General features: G+C 58.1%; 2 protein-coding genes across 7 annotated transcripts; both read right to left on the bottom strand.

Moving 5' to 3' along the window:
• Window positions 1-199: 199 nt before the first annotated feature.
• Window positions 200-15,349, bottom strand: EHMT2 (euchromatic histone lysine methyltransferase 2). 5 transcript variants are annotated; one of them, XM_032649766.1, is made up of 28 exons: window positions 14,687-15,349; window positions 13,974-14,040; window positions 13,658-13,876; window positions 13,309-13,562; window positions 12,545-12,629; window positions 12,416-12,456; window positions 12,099-12,254; window positions 9,887-10,024; window positions 9,652-9,766; window positions 9,390-9,491; window positions 9,021-9,169; window positions 8,788-8,931; window positions 8,466-8,701; window positions 8,203-8,385; window positions 7,997-8,079; window positions 7,416-7,522; window positions 7,213-7,335; window positions 7,024-7,125; window positions 5,106-5,210; window positions 4,853-5,007; window positions 4,600-4,767; window positions 4,033-4,177; window positions 3,579-3,656; window positions 3,088-3,203; window positions 2,899-2,985; window positions 1,327-1,405; window positions 1,008-1,183; window positions 200-681 (listed from the first exon to the last, which is right to left on the bottom strand). In XM_032649766.1, exons 1-28 carry the CDS (start codon window positions 14,834-14,836, stop codon window positions 501-503), a joined length of 3,744 nt encoding a protein of 1,247 aa, XP_032505657.1. In that variant the 5' UTR covers window positions 14,837-15,349; the 3' UTR covers window positions 200-500. The 5 variants fall into 5 exon arrangements, 4 of the variants coding, with proteins under 4 accessions (XP_032505657.1, XP_032505658.1, XP_032505655.1 ...); XM_032649767.1 differs by lacking the exon at window positions 9,390-9,491 and having other exon boundaries at window positions 14,687-14,743; XM_032649764.1 differs by lacking the exon at window positions 14,687-15,349 and having other exon boundaries at window positions 13,974-14,256.
• A 1,225-nt stretch (window positions 15,350-16,574) lies between these two features.
• Window positions 16,575-19,168, bottom strand: ZBTB12 (zinc finger and BTB domain containing 12). Of its 2 annotated transcripts, none has more exons than XM_032650354.1 (2): window positions 19,155-19,168; window positions 16,575-18,343 (listed from the first exon to the last, which is right to left on the bottom strand). In XM_032650354.1, the coding sequence occupies exon 2, from the start codon at window positions 18,321-18,323 to the stop codon at window positions 16,944-16,946; it is 1,380 nt and encodes a 459-aa protein (XP_032506245.1). In that variant the 5' UTR covers window positions 18,324-18,343; window positions 19,155-19,168; the 3' UTR covers window positions 16,575-16,943. The 2 variants fall into 2 exon arrangements, with proteins under 2 accessions (XP_032506245.1, XP_032506244.1); XM_032650353.1 differs by lacking the exon at window positions 19,155-19,168 and adding an exon at window positions 18,849-19,085.
• Window positions 19,169-19,618: the final 450 nt, after the last annotated feature.

The raw sequence follows: 19,618 nt of genomic DNA, 5'->3' as shown, positions 1-19,618 counted from the left end.
CTGCCAAAGATTAAGTGTGGAGATGAGATTTGCCCTTGACTAGACCCTGCCCCACAGTAATCCCCTCACAACCCTCCCCCTGCCCTGGAGGGTAATCCACACCAGCCACACCTGTCCAGCCTGCTTCTCATCCTCTTTCTCCCCCCTTGGACCCACATTCCCTCTGGCTGTGTGTGCTTTTCCGCCAGCAATCACCCAGTTTATTATAAACCCAACATTTATTGAGAACAAAGGAAACCGATTAGCACAGAGGCCCAACTTCAATTCATTAGACTTCAGCTGAGGGTGGGAAACAGGGGCGTGGCCAGCCCTGAAGTCACCCTCCCAGGGAGGAACCAGCTCTGGGAGAGAGGGGCTGTCAGACCTCCAGGGCCTGGCTGGGATCTAACCGAGGAATGTGCGAAGGGGTAGGGGGAGAGGAGACGGTAGCACCCCCAGGTGTGGGCAGCAAGTGGCGGAGCTGGCTGTCCAGGGCTTGGGGTGGGGGTCGTGGTCCTCTCTCAGGGGTTGACGGGAGGCAGGGAGCCGAGCTCAGGCAGCAGCTCGGGGTGGGGATCCAGGCGGGCCAGGCGGCTCTGCTCCAGGGCAATGGCCTCCGCCGAGTGCTTGCACTTCTCAGAGCCACACTGGCAGGTGAAATATTTGCTTTTGATGTCCCAGAAGCGGTCACCATAGTCAAACCTGTCAGAGAAGCACAAGAGGTCTGTGGGACCCAGACCCACTCCAAAGCATCCACCCCCATCTCTGGAGGGGCTCTAAGCCCTCCTCTGTTCTAATGCACCTGCGGCACCAGCACTGCCTGGTAGCTTGCTAGAAGTGAAGATTCTTCAGGCCCCATCCCAAACCTACTGACTCAGAATCCGTGAGGCTCAGGACTATGTTTACAGCGACATCGGACAAGCTCTGCTCTAATCCACGCCTGGAAATCAGGCACTCGCCGGCCGCCCGCTTTTGGTCCTGGACTTGCTGCATCTCCCACACCCTGGCCGAGCCGCAGGACGCCTCACCCCAGTTCCTCCCCGGCCCGGATGTCTCGGGAGCTGAAGAAGGCAATGCGTGGAAATCGCAGGTCTTGGTGCAGCATGAAGACCCGGACGGGGATGATGTTGGGGTCACACAAGTGGTTGATGAAGCGGCTGATGTTGCCGTAGTAACGGGCGTCGATGCAGTACACCTCTCCATCCTGACGGGAGGGCGTCACTCATCACATCTACCACCACCCCGCTGGCTGGGCCAACCTCCCCACCCCCCTGACCACCCAGCCCCTCCTCCCCGGGTTTCCATCTGCTGACTGAGAGGAGGGCGGCACAGGGGTCTCCTGCCCACCTTGTTGTCTAAGTCGAAGAGATAAGAGTCATCCTCTCTCACATCAGCCTCAGCATCAGAGATCAGCTCGCCGACATACCTGTTGGGCAGGGAGTGGTGGTTCTGGAGGTGAGCAGGCGTTACCGGGAGAAGGCTCCAGGCCCTGTCTCTCCTCACAGTCCCAGGATTCCTCTTCCACTGTTTGTCAGCTGTCTGTGAATCTCACAGATCAGCACAGCTGGGGCTGGGGTGGGCGACCCAAGGCACAGTGGGCCCCCAAGGATAGCGGACATCATCTGGGAGGGAGGGGCTGGGTGGCCCCCACCCAGAAGGGGGGTGGGTACAGGAGGAGGAAGCTGGGGACACAGGCACGTGAGGGTACACACAGGACACACTCCCGCCAGCTGGAGTCCCACCAGACAACTAGATCAACAGGCAGGACCGACAGAGTGGGGCCAGGGATGAGCTGGAGAAGCAGTGGTGAGGAAGTTAGAGGAAGGGGCTCGAGCCACACCAGACGATGACTCGGGTGAGCACGGCGGCGCCCAGCCTCTGGGGTGAAGGGATCAGTATCTGCGGGCAGTCGGCCTGGGTGGGGAAATCTGTTCAGGCGTAGACACGGGGGTTTGTGGACTAGGGATCACCCAGCAGATGGGGGCAACGCTGGGCTGAGGACAGGAGAGGGGTGAGGACAGCAGGGACGGGACGGAGCCACAGGAGCTACGAAGAACTGGCGGTGAGCACACCCACGTTTGGAAAGTAGAGGGAGAGGAGCTGGTGAAGAGGAAGAATGGATGGGTCGCAGGTGAGGACGGTGTCATGGGAGCCAGAGCTGAGGGGGGTGGCAGATGCCAAGAGAATGAGGACTGAGACACTGGTCAGGGAGTGGGACTGCTGAGACGCAGCATCAGCAGAGGGGTGAGGGTAGAGGCAGATTTGGACAGGGATGAGCAGTGAGTGGATGATGGGGAAACTGAGGCCCAGGAGGCAGGGGTCGCTTGCCTCAGTCAAATTGAGAGATGACATGATGGAGGAAAAATGAATGGTCTCTTAAATAGGCAATTGGGGCTGGATGACTCTTTTTCTTTTTTTTAAGGCCAAAGGAGACCTAGATTATGTTTGAAGGCTATGGAGTAAAAGCCAGGGGACAGGAAGAGGTAATGGATACTGGGAAGAGAAAGAATTGATGGATGGAGAGGCCTGAGGCCCCTGATGAGGTGGACAGAAAGGTAGCTGTTATCACCTCCATTTTGCAGACAAGAAAAATGAGGCTCAGAGAGGTTTTGAACTTGGCCAAGGACACCCAGCTCTGTCTGTCTGTAAAACCGGGGCTTTCCGCAGTTGGGAAGGGCAGGGGAGAGGGAGTGTCAGGCTTGGAAATACACCGAAGGGGAGGGAAAGACGCAGGCACTGTGGTCTGGCCAGAGCGGAGGCTTGGGGATGGGGGTCAGAGGAGGCTGGCCAGAGTGGGGGTAGCATGAAGAGCTGGGATCCATCAGGGAGGAGGGCAGAGAGGGAGGCCTGGGAGTCAGCCGTGCCCTGCATCCAGCCCCACGCCCCCAGGAGCCAAAGTACCCCCTCCCCACCACTCACTCGCAAATGAAAGTCCCCTGGGGAATGGTCTGCAGGGCTCGGACCCCCCAGCCCATCTTGGCAGTTCGGTAGAGCTGCAGTCGCACCCTGGGGGTGGGAGAGAGGGTGATATTCAGTGGCGTGACCTGGAAGCGCCCCGAGGGAGAAGGGAGAAAGGGGAGCGAGGGGAGCTGAGGGGCTGGGCCTCACTTGATGCCACTCTGCACTACCCGGTTCTTGCAGTTTCTCCAGCAGGAGCACGCCTGGTTACACTCAAAAATCAGCGGGGGCTCGATCTTGTTAAATTCCTGGAGCAGCCGCCCGTCCTGGGGTTGAGGGAGGGGAGGACAGTGGTTTCTGTGTGGTGCCCAGCTCAGCTGCCCAGGACTCCCAAGACTTCACAGAAAAATCCACTGCTGACCCCAACCCAGACACAGGGAGGACAGGCTGGGGGAGGCCACATATGCTCTTAGTTTATCCAACAGGAAACACGAAACCATCGCCCTGGGTTTGCATATACCTGGGCCAGGCCCCTCGCTGTCCTGGCAACAGCCTAGGAACCCCAGGTCTCGCCCTGCCCTCTTTGCTGCTTCCCCCACAGGGTAGAAGGTGAGGGACAAGGTCCCAGGGAGTTGGTGTCAGAGGCCAGCTCCCCCAAAGGAGTGGATGAGTGTGTGTGCGGCCAGGGCGAGGGCACGTACCTTGTCATACCAGCAGCGAATGCTGAGCTGGCCACACAGGCAGTTGGAGCTGGAGCAGTCATCCATGCATGTGCAGTGCTGGGGCGGGAGGTAGGGTCAGCTCACCCCCCAGAATCGGCCTCGGCCCCTCAGCTTCCAGTGCTCCCTGCCCCACAACTGCTGTCCTTTCTCTAGGGTCCACCTTGTAGGACAGTGATGGTGATGGTCCCGGGATGAGGGGGAATCGAGATGTTGCTGATTGGGGTGTCTCTAGGGCCACCATGAGCCCATGTGATACCTTCACGTGTCCTAGAAAAAGGACCCCCTCCCTAGGTGGATGCAAGCCCACACCGGAGCTCCCTTTCAGCCCCACCACCTTGGCCAGGTGCCCTCGTTGGCCCACAGTGTGCCCAGCTGTACCTGGTGGCTCTGGGTGTCCCTTTGGGAGGAGGCCCAGGGAGGGCCCTGCACTCACCTGTAGGTGGGTGATGTTGCGGTCGATGTTCATAGTGGACGTCTCGCAGTTCTCCGAGATGTACTTGTAATCCTCGGGGCAGGGCTCCCCGTCCACACCGTTGACACAGGGAATGGGCACGTTCTCATAGCCCCGAGCCACGTCCCTGGCAGGAGGGGAGATGGAGCTGGGTGGCTAGAGCATGGGGTGAGGACTCCCCTAGGTGGGGAGAGGGCTGGGTGAGGGAAGAGGGTGGTTCTGGGGGTCCACTGGGGCGTGGGGAGTAAGGCTCCCAGATCAAAGGCAGGACACTCAGTGACATCTGAATTTCAGGGTATCAGGGAACAATTTTTTTAGTACAGGTATGTCCCAAATACTGCATGGGACCCTCCTAACGTTAAAAAAGTATGCATTGTTCACCCGAAATTCTAATTCAGCTGGATATTCCCTGTTTTTACGTGGTGCGTCTAGTTGACGTGTGCGTGTGGCAGGTGGATGGGGGGCAGAGGTGGTTTGGGGGGCTCAGAGGATTCCAGGGGCCAGGGGAGGGGGCGGAGGTCGCTCTGGGTAAAGAGAGCCCAAGCTCACCGGCAGATGATCTTCTCAGTGCGGATGGCCCGATTTCCCACCCCGAGCCGCAGCTTGCGGTTGAGCTGGAGTGCAAACCACACGTCAGAGCGCTCAGGGGTCAGGTCCCACGCCGTGTCCCCCTCCTTGTTCCGCAGCTCAGGGTTTGCCCCGCGTGACAGGAACAACCTGGGAGGGGACGGGAAGCCTGTGGGGTCCGGGGCTGTGAGAGGGGGCAGAGGGGTGTCCAGGTGGGGGAGGGGTGGAGACTCACAGCACGCAGTCGTGGTAGCTCTCCCGGGCTGCGATGTGTAGGGGCGTGTCCCCGTGGTAGTTGACAGCGTGGAGGTCGCAGCGGGCATTCAGGAGAACCTCTGCGATGGCGGCGCTGCCGGTGAACGAGGCCCAGTGCAGGCAGATGTTCTCCTCCTGTGGAGGTGGCAGGGGGAGAGGTGTGAACCCAGCCGGCACCTTGCTCAGGGGCGGGGGGGCTGAACCCACCTCCCATATCCCGACCAAACTCTCACATTGTCTGTGAGGGTGACGTCGGCGCCCCGTGTCAGCAGCATGCGGATCACCTCGATGTGCTTGTGCTCTGCGGCCCAGATGATGGGCGTCCACCCCCCACTGTCCTGTGGGTGGGTGGGGGGAAGGAGGAGCGTGGAGAGGCAGCTCCAGCCCTGCTCACCCAAACAGATGGGGTCAAGAGCACAGGCTCCGGAGCCAGACTCACACTCAGAGTCCCAGCTCCACCACTCACAGGCTGTGGAACCCTGGGCAAATCATTTAACGGCTCTGGGTCTCAGTTTCCTCGTTTACAAAATGGGACTAGTAAGTGTCTATTGCTCAAGGCCGCGAAGTGATTTTTCTCTTTTTAAAAAGTATGTATTTCCTTGGGACTTCCCTGGTGGCGCAGTGGTTAAGAATCCGCCTGCCGATGCAGGGGACACAGGTTCGAGCCCTGGTCCGGGAAGATCCCACATGCCACGGAGCAACTAAGCCCATGCGCCACAACTACTGAGCCTGTGCTCTAGGGCCCGCAAGCCACAACTACTGAGGCCACGAGCCACAACTACTGCAGCCCACGCGCCTAGAGCCCGTGCTCCGCAACAAAGAGAAGCCACCGTAATGAGAAGCCTGCACACCGCAACAAAGAGTAGCCCCCGCTCGCTGCAACTAGGGAAAGCCCGCGTGCAGCAAAGAAGACCCAACACAGCCAATAAATAAATACATAAATAAATGAATTAAAAAAAAAAATTAAAAGAAAAAAGAAAAAATACATTATTTCCTCGATCTGCCCACTCAAAAGTCCTAGAAGCAGGGACCCAACAACGCTGACCACCCCTAGGTACACAAATTGTAGTCTCTAAAAAATATTTCCCATTTAAAGGAACCAGAGTTTCTTAGAGAAATGGTAGATCCTGAGTCGGGGGCAGGATAGGTGCTGAAAAGGATGCTCTCAAAGGCCACTGGGTCATTTCAAAAGTCACAGGAGCCTATGGCAAGGGGCTTCTTCTGGACAAGGGACAGAACAATTCAAAGATCAAGAAGGGCACCCCAATGTTCACTGCAGCACTATTTACAACAGCCAGGACAAGGAAGCAACCTAAGTGTCCATCAACAGAGAAACAGATAAAGAAGATATGGCACATAGATACAATGGAATATTACTCAGCCATAAAAAGGAACAAAATTGGGTCATTTGTAGAGACATGGATGGACCTAGAGAGTGTCACACAGAGTGGAGGAAATCAGAAAAAGAAAAACAAATATCGTATATTAACTCATATGTGTGGAATCTAGAAAAATCGTATAGATGATCTTATTTGCAAAGCAGAAATAGAGACACAGACCTAGAGAACAAATGTGTGGATACCAAGGGGAGGGTGGGAGGAACTGGGAGATTGGGACTGACACATACACGCTATTGATACTATGTATAAAATAGACAACTAATGAGGACATACTGCATAGCACAGGGAACCTAACACACTGTGGTGACCTAAATGGGAAGGAAATCCAAAAAAGACAGGATGTATGTGTATGTATAGCTGATTCATTTTGCTGCACGGTAGAAACTAACACAACGTTGTAAAGCAACTATACGCCAATAAAAATTAATTAAATAAAAAAACCCAAAGATCAAGAAGAATGACACACAGACTAAAACACCTCCAACACATGAAAAACTGACTTAGTAAGGAATCTCACTGGACAGTTCCAGAGATTAAGGCCACAACTCATTTTGAAAAGTGATAAGGAGAAAAAAGAAAACAGAAGAGAACGAAGAGAAATACAAATGAAGGGGGAAAAAGAGACGGGGACAGACTGGAACAGTGTGAAATGCAGGGAAAGGGTCAGAGGTCAGACGAGGGAGAAAGGGGACCTAAAGCCTGAGGCTGAGGCAAGGACCCCGGGGGCTGGGCCGGAAGCCCGGCTGCTGACCTGGGCATTGACGTCCACCTGTCCCGTGCCGAGCAGCAGGCTGACCATCTCCAGATTCCCAATTTTGGCTGCATGGTGGAGGCAGGTGGAGCCGTCTTCCTCCTGAGGGCGATGCAGGCAGATGAGCCGGCTGGCTGGCACCTCAAGCCCAGGCCCTGAGCCCTGGCCCTGGCCTGCCCGGCCGCGCACCTTGCTGTAGACGCAGCCCCCGCGCTGCACCATGTAGCGAGCCACCTCCAGGTGGTTGTTCACCACGGCCTCCATCAGCGGCGTCCGCTGCTGCTTGTCCACAGCGTTGATGTTCGCCCCAGCCTGCAAGGAGAGGGCACGCAGGCTGGCACCAGGGAGGGGCTGGGCAGGGGAGGGGGTCCTAGGGCTGGGCCCGCACTGACCTGCAGCAGTACGTGGCAGATCTCCACAGAGCCCTTCTGGGCAGCCGCGTGCAGGGGCGTGCGCTTGCTCTGCTGGTCGCTCTGGAAGTTGGGGTCCAGGTTGTCCACTGCGGGGAGGGCCCGCCATACCGGGAGAGGGAGGGACAGGTGGTAAGCAAGCTAGGGGGCGGGTGGCACCTCCTCCAGGAAGGTTTCTCAGGGCCCCAACCTGAGTCGGGGGCCCTCCTGGGCCTTCTTTGTGCTCACCTGCACTGCAGCACGGCACTGATCAGGGTAAGAAGTTACGAGCACCAGCTCTGCCTGAGTTCAAACGGCCCTGCCCCTGCCCCTTAGTACTGCTGTGCACTGGGCAAGGTAGTTAACCTCTCTGGGCCTCCGCTGGGAAGATTTAAGTGAGTGAACGTGCAAAGCACTCAGAACAGTCCCCAGTCCCCATCATCACGTGTTATTCCCCCACCACACGAAGTCCTTCAGGGCAAGGACGATGTCCCTCATTGCTGCCGTCCTGGCCCCGAGTCCAGTGACTGATACATAATCGGTGCTCAGGCAGGGTTTGCTGAACGAAGGAGTGGAATACTCACACAGCATCAGGATCACCTTCTGCAGCTCCCCCTGCTTCACGGACAGGTATAGCTGCCGGGGGTGGAAACGGAGTTTCTTCCGCCTGCCGTGGTGAGGGAGGGAGAGGGGGTTGACTCCCCAGATTCAAGCATCGGTCCCCACACCTGCAGCTCCACACTTCCAGCCCCAGTCCTAGCTGCTGTGCCCGAGAGAAACCCCTACTCACCTCTCTGACTCCTGGATGACCAGGGCCTTTTCCAGGGCCTCCCGGCCTGGGCCAGGTGGCAGCCCCACAGCTGAGAGGCAGCCCCCATTGGGCAGGGTTAGGGAGGGCCCCGAGCTGTCGATGGTGTCAGCCAGGGGGTCGCAGGGTGGACGCCGGGGCTCCCCCTGTCCTCGCATCCGGGCGCTGTGGGAGAAGGTGTGAACGTTCAGGGGAGATGGGAACTGGGGCAGGGAGCAGACAGAAGGGAAGGGCAAAGCCAGTACCTGGGCTGGGAAGTGTCCGCTCTCCCAGGGGCATCCTGGGCCAGGGGCGGGGGGGCAGGGGCTGCAGTGCCAGCCGGTGGGGTCACCCCATCCCCCCGGGGGATGGTCACCTCCTGGGCCTCAGATGCATCCTCCCCACAGTGGGGACAGAAGACCATCCCGTTCAGCTGGGACACACAGGCCTTGTGGAAGCGGTGGGCCACTCGGAAGTCGGGGTGACACTCCAGAAAGGTGCCCTGGGGGCAGGAAAACAATGTGGCCAGGCTCTGGGAGCCCCTACCCCCATGGGGCATGCTGCCTGTCTGCCCCACTGGTCACTCACCGCCGTGCAGAAGTAGCCACAGCCTGGGCAGCAGTGGTGTTTGACCATGCGGGCACGGTGGGTCTCACAGAGCACCATCAGTGCCACGCGGCTGGAGGGTCTCATGGTCTCCCGCTTCAGGATTGCAGCGTTGCAGCCCGACAGCTGTGTGCAGTGAGGATGGGTGACAAAAGGTGAGGCTGGGCTCTGGGGCTGGATGCCCTGGCGACTCACCTACCAGCCCAGAGGCCCACCTCTCCATCCACGCTCTCCGTGGCCATGCACTTGTGCCCCGCTCTCTCGCTGATGCGATCTATCTTGGGTGCCTCCATGCGGCAGCTGCAGAGGGGCAACTCCTCAAACCCACGCTCTGTCTCCAGCGAAGATGTGTCATTGGACACCCCTTGGATGGAGGATAGAGGGAGCTGAGGGAGGCCCAGCCTCTCACCCACCGGGACCCCTCCTGGGGCCTCTCACCCCCGCCCTGACTTTCCCTCCGTGCTCCAGAACCCCCAAAGTCTGGCCACGGACACCCCAGCTCCAGCGGGGTTCCCCTCCTCCCCATTCCCTCCGGCCCCGAGGGCGCCCCCTAGTGGCTCCCTATCCCGGCAATTGGCAATTACCAGCGTGGTTGGGAGAGAGGGTCCCCTCGCTGGGCAGCTCCAGGGACCCCAGAGGGACCTCCATGTACTCACTGGGGCCTGAGGAGCCCACACCATTCACTCCTGACACAGAGACAGAGAGAGTGAGAGTGCGAGCTCACAGGTGCCTGGATGCGGGGGTACATGCGGGCGTGCATGCTGAGCGTGTGTGTGTGCGTGCATGCTCTCTGGGGACCGGGAGGGGGCTGCAGGAGGGGACCCCGAAACAGAGGAGCCTTCTCACCTCGTGGCTCCTTGGCCCTCGGAGGCTCCCGCTTCCGCCGTTTCCGTGATGGCTTCACCCACGGGCTGTCCTTCCGCCATTTCTTTTTGGCTTTGCGCCGGCCGCTGGAACCACTCTGGGGGGGAGGAAGAGCGTTAAAGAGCCCGGCCCCCAGCCCATAAAAGCCTCCTTTGAGGACTCAGACCGCTGTCCCCGAAGCCCCCACTCCTCCGGGGACGCCAGCCTCCAGTTCTACCCTGTCAGACTGATTGCCTGACTCTTCATCTTCCTCCTCCTCTTCCTCTTCCTCCTCCTCCTCTTCCTCCTCCTCCTCTTCCTCCTCCTCCTCTTCCTCTTCCTCACTCAGTTGTTCAGCCAGAGCTTCGACCTCAGACTGGAAGAGAGGCAAAGTGAGGCTGAAGAAACAGTGACCCCCAGGCCACAGCTGTCTGCTGGGGGGAACATGGGAGACAGGCAGAGCAGGACACATCCGACCCCCGGGACTCAGAGAATGAGGCGGGATCAAGAAAACAACAATTCTCCACGGATGGCTCTCTGGTGCTGATGAGTGTGAACAGGAAAGGAAGGAAAGGGTTGGATACGGAGAGGGGGTGTAGCATATTATACTGTAATAAAAAATAAGGTGCTGGGGCTTCCCTGGTGGCGCAGTGGTTGAGAGTCCGCCTGCCGATGCAGGGGACACGGGTTCGTGCCCCGGTCCGGGAGGATCCCACATGCCGCGGAGCGGCTGGGCCCGTGAGCCATGGCCACTGAGCCTGCGTGTTCGGAGCCTGTGCTCCGCAACGGGAGAGGCCACAACAGTGAGGGGCCCACGTACCGCAAAATAAATAAATAAATAAATAAAATAAGGTGCTATGGTGACATGCAACAACATGATGAATCTTTGCAACATAATAGTAAACAGGAAAAGAAAGGAATACGTTCTGGATAACACACGTATAGTAGGAGACTCTTGATGAAGCTCATAAAGAGGCAAGACTGAATACACTAAATGAAAAACGAATTAGAGGGGCTTCCCTGGTGGTGCAGTGGTTAAGAATCTGCCTGCCAATGCAGGGGACATGGGTTCGAGCCCTGGTCCGGGAAGAAATCACATGCTGAGGAGCAACTAAGCCCGTGCGCCACAACTCCTGAGCCTGTGCTCTAGAGCCCGCGAGCCACAACTACTGAGCCCACATACCACAACTACTGAAGCCCGTGCACCTAGAGCCCATGCTCTGCAAGAAGAGAAGCCTCCGCGATGAGAAGCCCACGCACTGCAACAAAGAGCAGCCCCCGCTCGCCGCATCTAGAGAAAGTCCACGTGCAGCAACGAAGACCCAACACAGCCAAAGATTAAAAAAAAACAAAAAAAACTAGAAACACTATAATGAAGTCAGGCTGATATCCCCTGAATCCACTGATCTTAACTTCACTAATAAAAGACCAAATGTTCCACGCCTGATGTGATGCAACATTGGGCAGAGAGTTATGTGTTAATCCCCACCCGAACAGCCAACTCCTAAATGTGAAGAATTCTGTAGGATAACCGACTTGGTTTCTTCAATAAATAAATGGCAAGTTTGTTTTTTTTTTTTAAGTAGGGAACCTATACATCAAGAGAGACCTAAGAAAAATAATCAAATCAACGTGTGGACCCCACTGAAACCTGACAGACGAAAACTCATTTATGAAACAACTGAGAAAATGTGAAGACTGACTGGCAGCAAGGTGATGGTGTTAAAGCATCATTTGTAGGGACTTCCCTGGTGGTCCAGTGGAAGGGCTCCCCGTTTCCACTGCAGGGGGCATGGGTTTGATCCCTGGCTGGGGAACTATGATCCCCACATACCGCACGGTGGAAAAAAAAAATTTATTTGTAAATTTTTTAAAAACAGAAAGAGGTCTTATGTTTAGAGATACTTGTGGAAATATTTCTAGATAAAATGATATGGTATCTGCGATTTGCTCTGAAATAATCCAGTAAGTGTGGGTGTTGGGGAGGAAGAGATGAGTCAAGGTCAGCTGTGTATTGATAAGCCTTAGAGCTGGGTGATGGCTACCCGGGGGCTCACTATTCTACTCTTTTGTGTATATTTGAAAGTTTCCACGATAAAACGAATGAAAAGCAAAACAGGCAAGACTAAGCATTCTGCTGCATAGAAAAACATATATGTGAAATAAAACCAAACAAGGAGCAAAGGAATAAACAAGCAAACAAACAACAAATAAACCATAAAATGGGATGTTAAACCCGAAGTCCAGGATGGTGATTATCACTGTGGAGAGGGGCAAGGGGATGGTATGGGGTAGAGCACACGCTGGAAATAAGTTACAGACAGTATGGGGCAGTGAGTTAGTGGGTGTTCAGAAAAGGAAAGAGAGAAGAAAGTGGGGCAGGAAAGATTGGAGAGCGAGCCCTGGACGTGGGGGAGCACTGGCCGGGAGGGTGGCTGGCTCCCTCTCACCTTGCTGTCAGAGTCCACCCGCTCATCCACAGAGTAGGAATCGTAGTAGAGGCTGAAGTCATCCCCCACCACCGTTTCCCACTCCTCCAGGGACCCGGGGTCCCCCTTCTCCAGGGTCACTTCTCTCGAACCCCGTGCAGAACCCAACTCCTCTGACTAGAAAAAGATTTAAAGAAAAAAATGGAAGCTGCTGGCACTCCCTCACCAACACCCCATTTCCCTTGAGGGCGAGATGGAGCCCCAGCTCCTAGGATCCCTCAGAGCAGCCCCCCCAGGTGGAGAGGCCCAGGCCCTGTTCCCTGCCTCTCCTGGCTCACCAGGCCACCTCCTGAGTTCAGCTTCCTCCTTTTGGCCACATCTGGAAAGAGAGAAAGGAGTGAGGCCCGTACTCTAAACCCTTATCACAGGCCATAGCAAGCCGCAGGTAGGTGGGGGGTGGGACTGACCTGAGGTCACCTTCCCCAGCGAGTGCACGTCATCACTCATGCGGAAATGCTGCACTTCAGGGGGCCGCTTCTCAGGGACTGGGGGCTGGGGGCAGAAAGGGAGCACACTTAGGGTCAGGGAGCATCTATGGTTCTGCCTGGATTAGCTTAGAGCCAAGCCCCAGGTCGGGGTGGGGTGGTGAGCCACACCCTCAAAAAATGCCATCTGAAGTTCTGTGCCAATAATAAGAATTGTGTCAAGCACATCCCACATCTAACACTGATGCCAAGAGCCCTAAAAACACTGTCATAAAGCTTCTGAGATTCTGGGGCTCTTGTCATTTCCCTCCTCGGATGTTTCTGTGGCCCTCAGCTCCTTCCCTGTAGAGATTCATAGTAAAACCTTTAAAACAGCAGGGGCAGTTTCAAAGAAGGGAGAAGTTCCCTTGGGGCCTGCTTTGAGGTAGAAAAGAAAAGTGGTTTGAAGTTTCTCTAGTCATTATTATAAGAGTAATTAAGACATTAACTACATAATTAACTCTTTAACATTAGTGTTTTCTACTCCCCTCTGCCTAAGAATGTAAACCCCAGGAAGATAGAAACCTGTCTGTTCCAGATTAAGCCCCAGTAGAGAAACTGACACACAGTAGCACCTTGGTAAATACCTGAAGCAGTGACTGGAGAAGAAAAGACCTGAAGGTAAATTGTAAAAAAGCAGCCCACAAGAGTTTCACGGTTAATTACCCTGTCTCTCCCACCCCCACAAACCTCCCCCTAAGCCTCACCTGTCCATTTCCTGGTTTGGACATGGTTTTCCTGGCTCGATGGACCTTGGGCTGCCCCTCCGGGCTGGCTGTGGCCGGAGGGGGTTCAGGCCCTGGTGCTGTTGCCCCCTGGGCCCCTGGCATACTCAGCAGCCTCATAGCCAAACTCTGGACTGATGGGGGTGATTTTCCGGCCCCTGTCATTGACATCTTGGCTCGGCTGGGACAAGCACCCCCCTTACTGGGGGAAGATGGGAATGACTTCGTGGCGTGGCCTGAAAAACACAGGCAAGCAGGCAGGAGACAAGATAAGAGGGAAGACAAAGTCAGAGAATGCCCCACCTCACCCCCAGGCTCCCTGGCCTCTCACCCATCAGGATGCGGCCCCCATGGAGGTCCCCATCTCCCTCGAGATTCTCAGGTTCATCCCCAATGAGCGGTGTGGCCCCTACAGGTGTGTCAGCCCCCTCATCGCCGACGGTGACCGTGACAGAGGCTGGGGATGAGGGACCAGCAGTCTCCAGGGAGTCGGGGTTGGCCTTGGGCAGGATCTCCTCACTACGAGGGGTGTCCCCCAAAGAGCCATGAACTGTAATGGAAGAGAAAAAGTTCAGGGCTAAGGGCTCAAAGAGATCCTGTGCTGGCGGAGGTGAAGGTCCAGTGAGGCCTGTTTCTGCTGCACTCACCTCTCTCGGTGGCTCCTCTGGGATCCTTCTCCAGCACCAGCGCCCCCATCTCAGCGGGGGCCTCCCCCTGGGAGGGGACACAAGGGATAGGAGAGCTGGTCAGTCCCGTAGGAAGTTGAGGGGCCCAGGACGCCTGGGCCCTGGGAAGAGACAGGAGGCTCCGGGGCCTACCTCTTCCTCTATGGGTCCCCCCCCTTCCGCGGCCACGGCTGCCCGGAGGGGCCGCACGACCCCTCCCCCGGGCCCGCATCAGCCCCCTCCCTCTCGGTAGACCCCGCATCTCAGGGACCGAGAAGAGAGGAGGGGGAGGGGGCGGGGCCTCCGCACCCCGGCCCCGCCCCCTCCTCCCGGCTGCACGCGCCTCTCCCCCTTTGTCCCCCAGGCCGCGGGGACCCCGGGCACCAACCCCTCCAGCACCCACTGTCCCCCAGCCCGGTGGACGGCCCCTCGTGCCCCTCGCGCGTGTTCCTGGGGCGCCGGCGCCCGCTGCCCACTCGGGGGCAGCCGGCGGCTGCACGCGCGCCTCGGTGCCCACTCCCCCCACCTCCCACCCCCTGGTCCCCTCATCCGCCCCCGGTGCTGGCCCTCCGGATTGCTGCAAGTCTCGCCCGGGCCCCCCGGCCCCGATGCACCCCCGGAGCATTGCACGGGCGCGCGCTTCCCCCGGGCGCGCGCGCGGGCATGCACCCGCCTCTCCCCCTCCCCTTCCGCACCTCGGCGGCCGCCGCCGCTGCAGCTCCCGCCGCCGCCGCCATCGCCGCTTGCGCTGGGGGCCGAGCCGGCGCGCGGCCGCCCCGGGTCACGTGGGCGAGTAGGCGGGCTAGGAGGAGCCTTAAAGGAGCCACTACGCACTTTCTGGCCATTTTCCCCGGAGGGCGGCCTCAGAGATGGCAGTTCCTGTACTAAGCTGGGGGCTGCAAGGGAGAATTCCTGCCATTCCTGGCCTCAGCTTAGCTGGGAACCGAAGGCGAGGCACGCCTGGGTCCAGGTGTGGCTACTCCATCTGCCACCTGGCTTTAGGTGACTAGCGGAGCGACTGAGCCTCCCGGCTCTCGGCAGTGGCTGTATTTCCAGTCCTGCCCATGTGTGCTTCTCCCGCTTCTGGTTGCTTTCTAGCTTCTCGGTCACTAGATAGAAGACTCGGCCTCAGTTTTGGCCTTGCTTCTCTAACGAGCAAGAAGGGGGCGATGGGGACGCGCGGAGGACACCTTTACTCTTGGCTGGTTCTAGCATGCAGTTTCAGGTGTCCCCTGGAGCAGCGATCCCTTTTGAAAACCTGGGGCTAAATGTCTCTTCCATTTATGCCAGACATGTCATGCCACCACACGCACTAGAGATCCAGGTAAGCCCCCAGAGGCCCGAGTCATTACTGTCTGGTAACACTCTAATAAGTAAACTTTTTTTGCCAAACACTTCACAAGCATAGCAGGCACACCGTTGGTCATAGCCCAGCCGACAGTGGAAGTATGGGTGATATTACACCAGGACACACAACTTTGAAAGCAGTATTTAGAGTACCATCTCTTTAGGTATTTACATCTGGTCAAAGTTTGGAAAATGGCTGTATCTCACAGGCGATATTTGACACAGGCAAGTGGATAGGGTATAGGGCACCTGAGGCCAATTCAAGGCCTTCTGGGAACTGTAGTTCTCTTCGGTTAAGAACTATTCCAGAGCTTTCTGGGAATTGTAGTCTTCTCCGCATCTTAACCCAGTAGTTTTTATCTTTCTTCAGGACAGGAACCCGTTCCCCAGACCAAAAACGCCCAAACACAGGCTCCAGCTTACAATTTTGGTGGGCACAATGATCACGCCTACACCCCATCCCTAGCCCTGATACCAAACTCAACTAGAGTAGGTCATTTGTTAACACCTCCGCCAAACAATCACGGAACACTTGGGCTGTGAGGTATCTGCCAGGAGTTGAGGATGCAGAACTGGGAGGGTCTCTGGCCAGAGGAGCCCACTTGTCACACTCCCCTTCCCCTTTCGAGGCTCCTTCAGGCATGAGACCTGCATGAGTTGTGTTCTCTGGGTACTTAGAAAATTGCATCAGAGGGTGAGGTGGTGTAGGGTGGGATAGTCATTTACACGCAGTTGCCAGATAGAGTATAAAGAAAAAAAAGTATTTTTTTTATTTTGTGGAAAACAAAAGCAGAAAAACTAAAACCCCAAACTCCAGAAAAAATCCTAAAAAATACGTTTTGTTTTCTTAAAAAATACTGTATAAGTCTCTACTCCTCTCCCTCCCCCACCGCAACAGCCCTCCTTGCCGCCTCTCATCTCAGTGCCCTACCCCCCACCCCACCACTATTCGTAGTTCCTGCTATTGTACCCCCCTTCCCAGTATCTACCCAGGATGCTCACCCCCCGTATTCTCTTACCTGCCATCTTCCTTTGTTCTCCCTAGAATTTTGGTGAGCCTTGTATCCATCCCATTTCCCCAGCATGCAAGAACTGTCTCCCCCTTCCTTTTCCGGAATTCAATAATCCTTTCCCCCTACCACTCCCTCTCCCAAGGATCTAGTCCAAGCAGGAGCAGGTAAGCTGCCTCCTGCCAAATTCCCTCCCAATTCCCACCCACCCACCCACTACCTCACGAAATGCCAGAACCTCTTCCTGGGCAGCCGTAGCCAGGAATAAAATATTTTCCAGTCTTTTTCCCTCCTCATCCCATGGGACGTTTTCCCTCCCTCCACATATCCATGCACCTCCAAGAGAAGAAAATCTTTCTCTGGGACCCCCTATTCCCTTGGCCTTCTCAAAGAACTCTCTCCCTGTCCATCCTTTTCTTCTGAAGAGGCAGGGTCTTCTCTCTAAGGAATCTTCGGCCCCTCCCTCAGGATGTGTGTGTCTGCTCAGGCTCCCCACCGTACCTGCCTGCCCCTGCTCCCCACACCCCCCTATTCTCCTGGACCAAGGAGCCCCCTTCCCCCCCAGCCCAGGGACCCAGCGCCTGCCACGCTAGCGCTAGCGGATGAGGACGTTGATCTCAGCCACGCTGGCCTCCAGCACGTTCTCGGCCGTGGTCTTGCCGTGCTGCTCCTTGAGGTGCCGCCTAATGGCAGGCTTGTGAGCGAAGCGCACATCGCAGTAGGAACAGCGATAGGGCCTCGCTCCCGAGTGGAGGTTGAGGTGGTCGTGCAGCGTGGACTTCTGTGTGAAGCACTTGCCGCAGATGCCACACGAGTGCGACTTGACGCCGCGGTGCACGTTCATGTGGCGGTTGAGGTTGCTGCTGTGGTTGAACTGCTTGCCGCAGCGCGGGCACATGAATATGAAGTGCTGCGCCCGCATGTGGAAGACCAGCTTCTCCACGCCCTGGAACACTTCCGGGCACTTGGTGCACTTGATGTTCTTTAAGGGATTGCCACTGGAAAAGCCTCCGGGCAGGGGTCCCCGACTGCCCCCCGCCCCCAGGCTGCCCCCCGCCCCCCGGGCAGCCATGGCCACCGCTGCTGCCTCCACCAGGCCTGAGGTGGCCCCCACACTGGCCCGGCCTCCTGGGATCAACAGCAGGCCCTCCCCTTCTGCGTCCTCGGACAGGCTGTAGCAGGCTTTCACCACGCCCTGCGGTGGAGCCACAGTGCTGGGGGGCACGCTGCTCTGCGCCAGCTCCCCAAGATGGCTGCCCACAGAGCCTCCGATGCCCAGGCCTCCTCCCAGGCCTCCGGGAGGTTTGAGCCGGTGTGCCACCTCTAAGGCCGATTCCACCTTGACGATGCAGATGTCAGACACGTCCTCGTCCTCATCCTCATCCTCTTCCTCGGCCTTCAGCTCTAGGTCCTCATCCAGCGGGAACTCCAGCTTCACAGGCCGCAGGAGTGGAGGGGGGAGAGGGGGTGGGGGTGGGGGTTTGGGGGCTGGCTTCGGGGTCCTGGCGGGAGGGAGGAGGGATTTGGTGGCACTGACACTGCTTACAAGGCTGGCATCGCTGACCCCATCCTCTTTGAGGCCTATCTTGGGCTCGATGAACTGGCTGAGGGCATTCCGGCATTTCTCCACCACGTGCTCCATCTGCAGGTAGGAGGCGGCCGTCAGGTAGTTAACAATGTCCCTGACTGCGAATTCCAGGGCGCCCGTATAGCAAGAAAGGAGCAGGTCAGCCACTATGCGTGCACTGTGCATCAGGGAGACCTGCAACTCAGAGCTGGGATTCAGCAGGAACTGGTCCCGCAGGAACGGCGAGCAGGCGGCCAAGATGACCTTGTGGCCGCGGAACTTGAGGCTGTCGGCCACAATGGTCACGTCGCAGAACCGCTCCTCTGCGCGGAGCTGGTTCATGTTCCGCAGCGTAGCGGCCTCGTGGCCGGGCAGCTGGAAGCGCAGGACTTCCACCCCAGAGGCCATTGTGGCGGGGGTGGGCCACCCTGGTTGGGAAGGAAACCGGTCAGAGACAAAGGTCTCCGGCTTTCCTAGGCCAAGGCTCCAGGCCTCGCACCCCCATTCTTGCCTGGCCCTCCCAGCATCAGATCATCCAGTTTTCAAGCCTCTTCCTCAGTTTCCCCAGCCCCCGGGGAGGCGCTCTCCCTCCGAAAGGAGGGAGGCGTGGTTCCCGGGGGCGGGGCAGCGGCGTCCACACCCCCCAGCCCGACAGCCCGCGAAGATGGGGCGAGCCCGCGCGCCCACGGGGGAAGGCCGGCGGAAGCGGGAGCAGAGGCCTGGATTCTAGGGTGGCCCCGGTTGCAGCCTCTTCTCACCCCGCCCCCTTTACCCGCTGCCTCATTCCTCCACCCCCCCTTGCACGTTTGCACGCGACTTTAACGTCTCCTGCCTGCCTGCACGCATCGTGCACGGCCCCCCCCCTACAACGTTCAGAACTCCGTGGCACGCCCCCCCCCCCGCCCCACGACCCTGAGTGCACGCGCCTCTCACCTGGCCGGGTTCCGCGCGCTGTTTTTTTCCCCCCCTATTTCCCCCACCCCCCCCGGGGCCGACTGCGCCCCCACACACGGGCAGGGCCTGGGCAGCGCGCAGGCGCGGGGGTGCACGGGGCGCGCGCGCGGGGCCGGCTCCGCGTGGGCGTAAGGGGGGAGGGGCGGGGGCGGCTCGTGGCGTGTGTTCCAGGCCCCGCGCGCGGCGGCGTCGGCGAGAACTCGGGGAGGAGGAAGAGGGGAGGGAATTAAAGGAGCAGGATTCCCCCTTTCCCGACCCCCCTTTCTTCACCAGCCCCCCCTACACGGTTAAAGGGCCGGACGGCCTGGCCTCTCCTTTGGCCGGTATTATTTGTCCGCCAGAGAGGAAATACGTTCCGCACCCCCCTCTTTCTGGCTCCCCCTCCTCTGTGCCTCGGGGCCCCGCGGCCCGTCTGCGCGTGCGTGCCAAATACCGCGCGGAGGCCCGCTCACTCGGGCCCGCCTCCCGCTCCCGGCTGCCCGCGGCGCAGCCTGCTCCTCTGCCCCCAATGCGCGCCGCCGCCCCCGGCGCTCCCCGCCTGCCTGGCTCCCCGCGGGCGGCGCTGCCACCTGCTCGCGGGAGTGGTGCTGCTCTGGCCCAGCTGTGCGGAGCGGGGCCGGAGTTGCAGCCACCGCCCCTCCCGGGGTCCCAGACCGCCCCGTGGCTATCGAGATGTTGGTTGCTGTTGCCCACGCCTGCATCCCTTGTTGATTATGTTCACAGTTCCTCCAGCCACACTTCCAGATTTT

Source organism: Phocoena sinus, chromosome 11 (genome assembly GCF_008692025.1).
Source record: "Phocoena sinus isolate mPhoSin1 chromosome 11, mPhoSin1.pri, whole genome shotgun sequence".
Classification (NCBI taxonomy): domain Eukaryota; kingdom Metazoa; phylum Chordata; class Mammalia; order Artiodactyla; family Phocoenidae; genus Phocoena; species Phocoena sinus.
The sequence above is the reverse complement of the archived record's forward strand: the minus strand, read 5'-3'. Positions and strand labels throughout refer to the sequence as shown.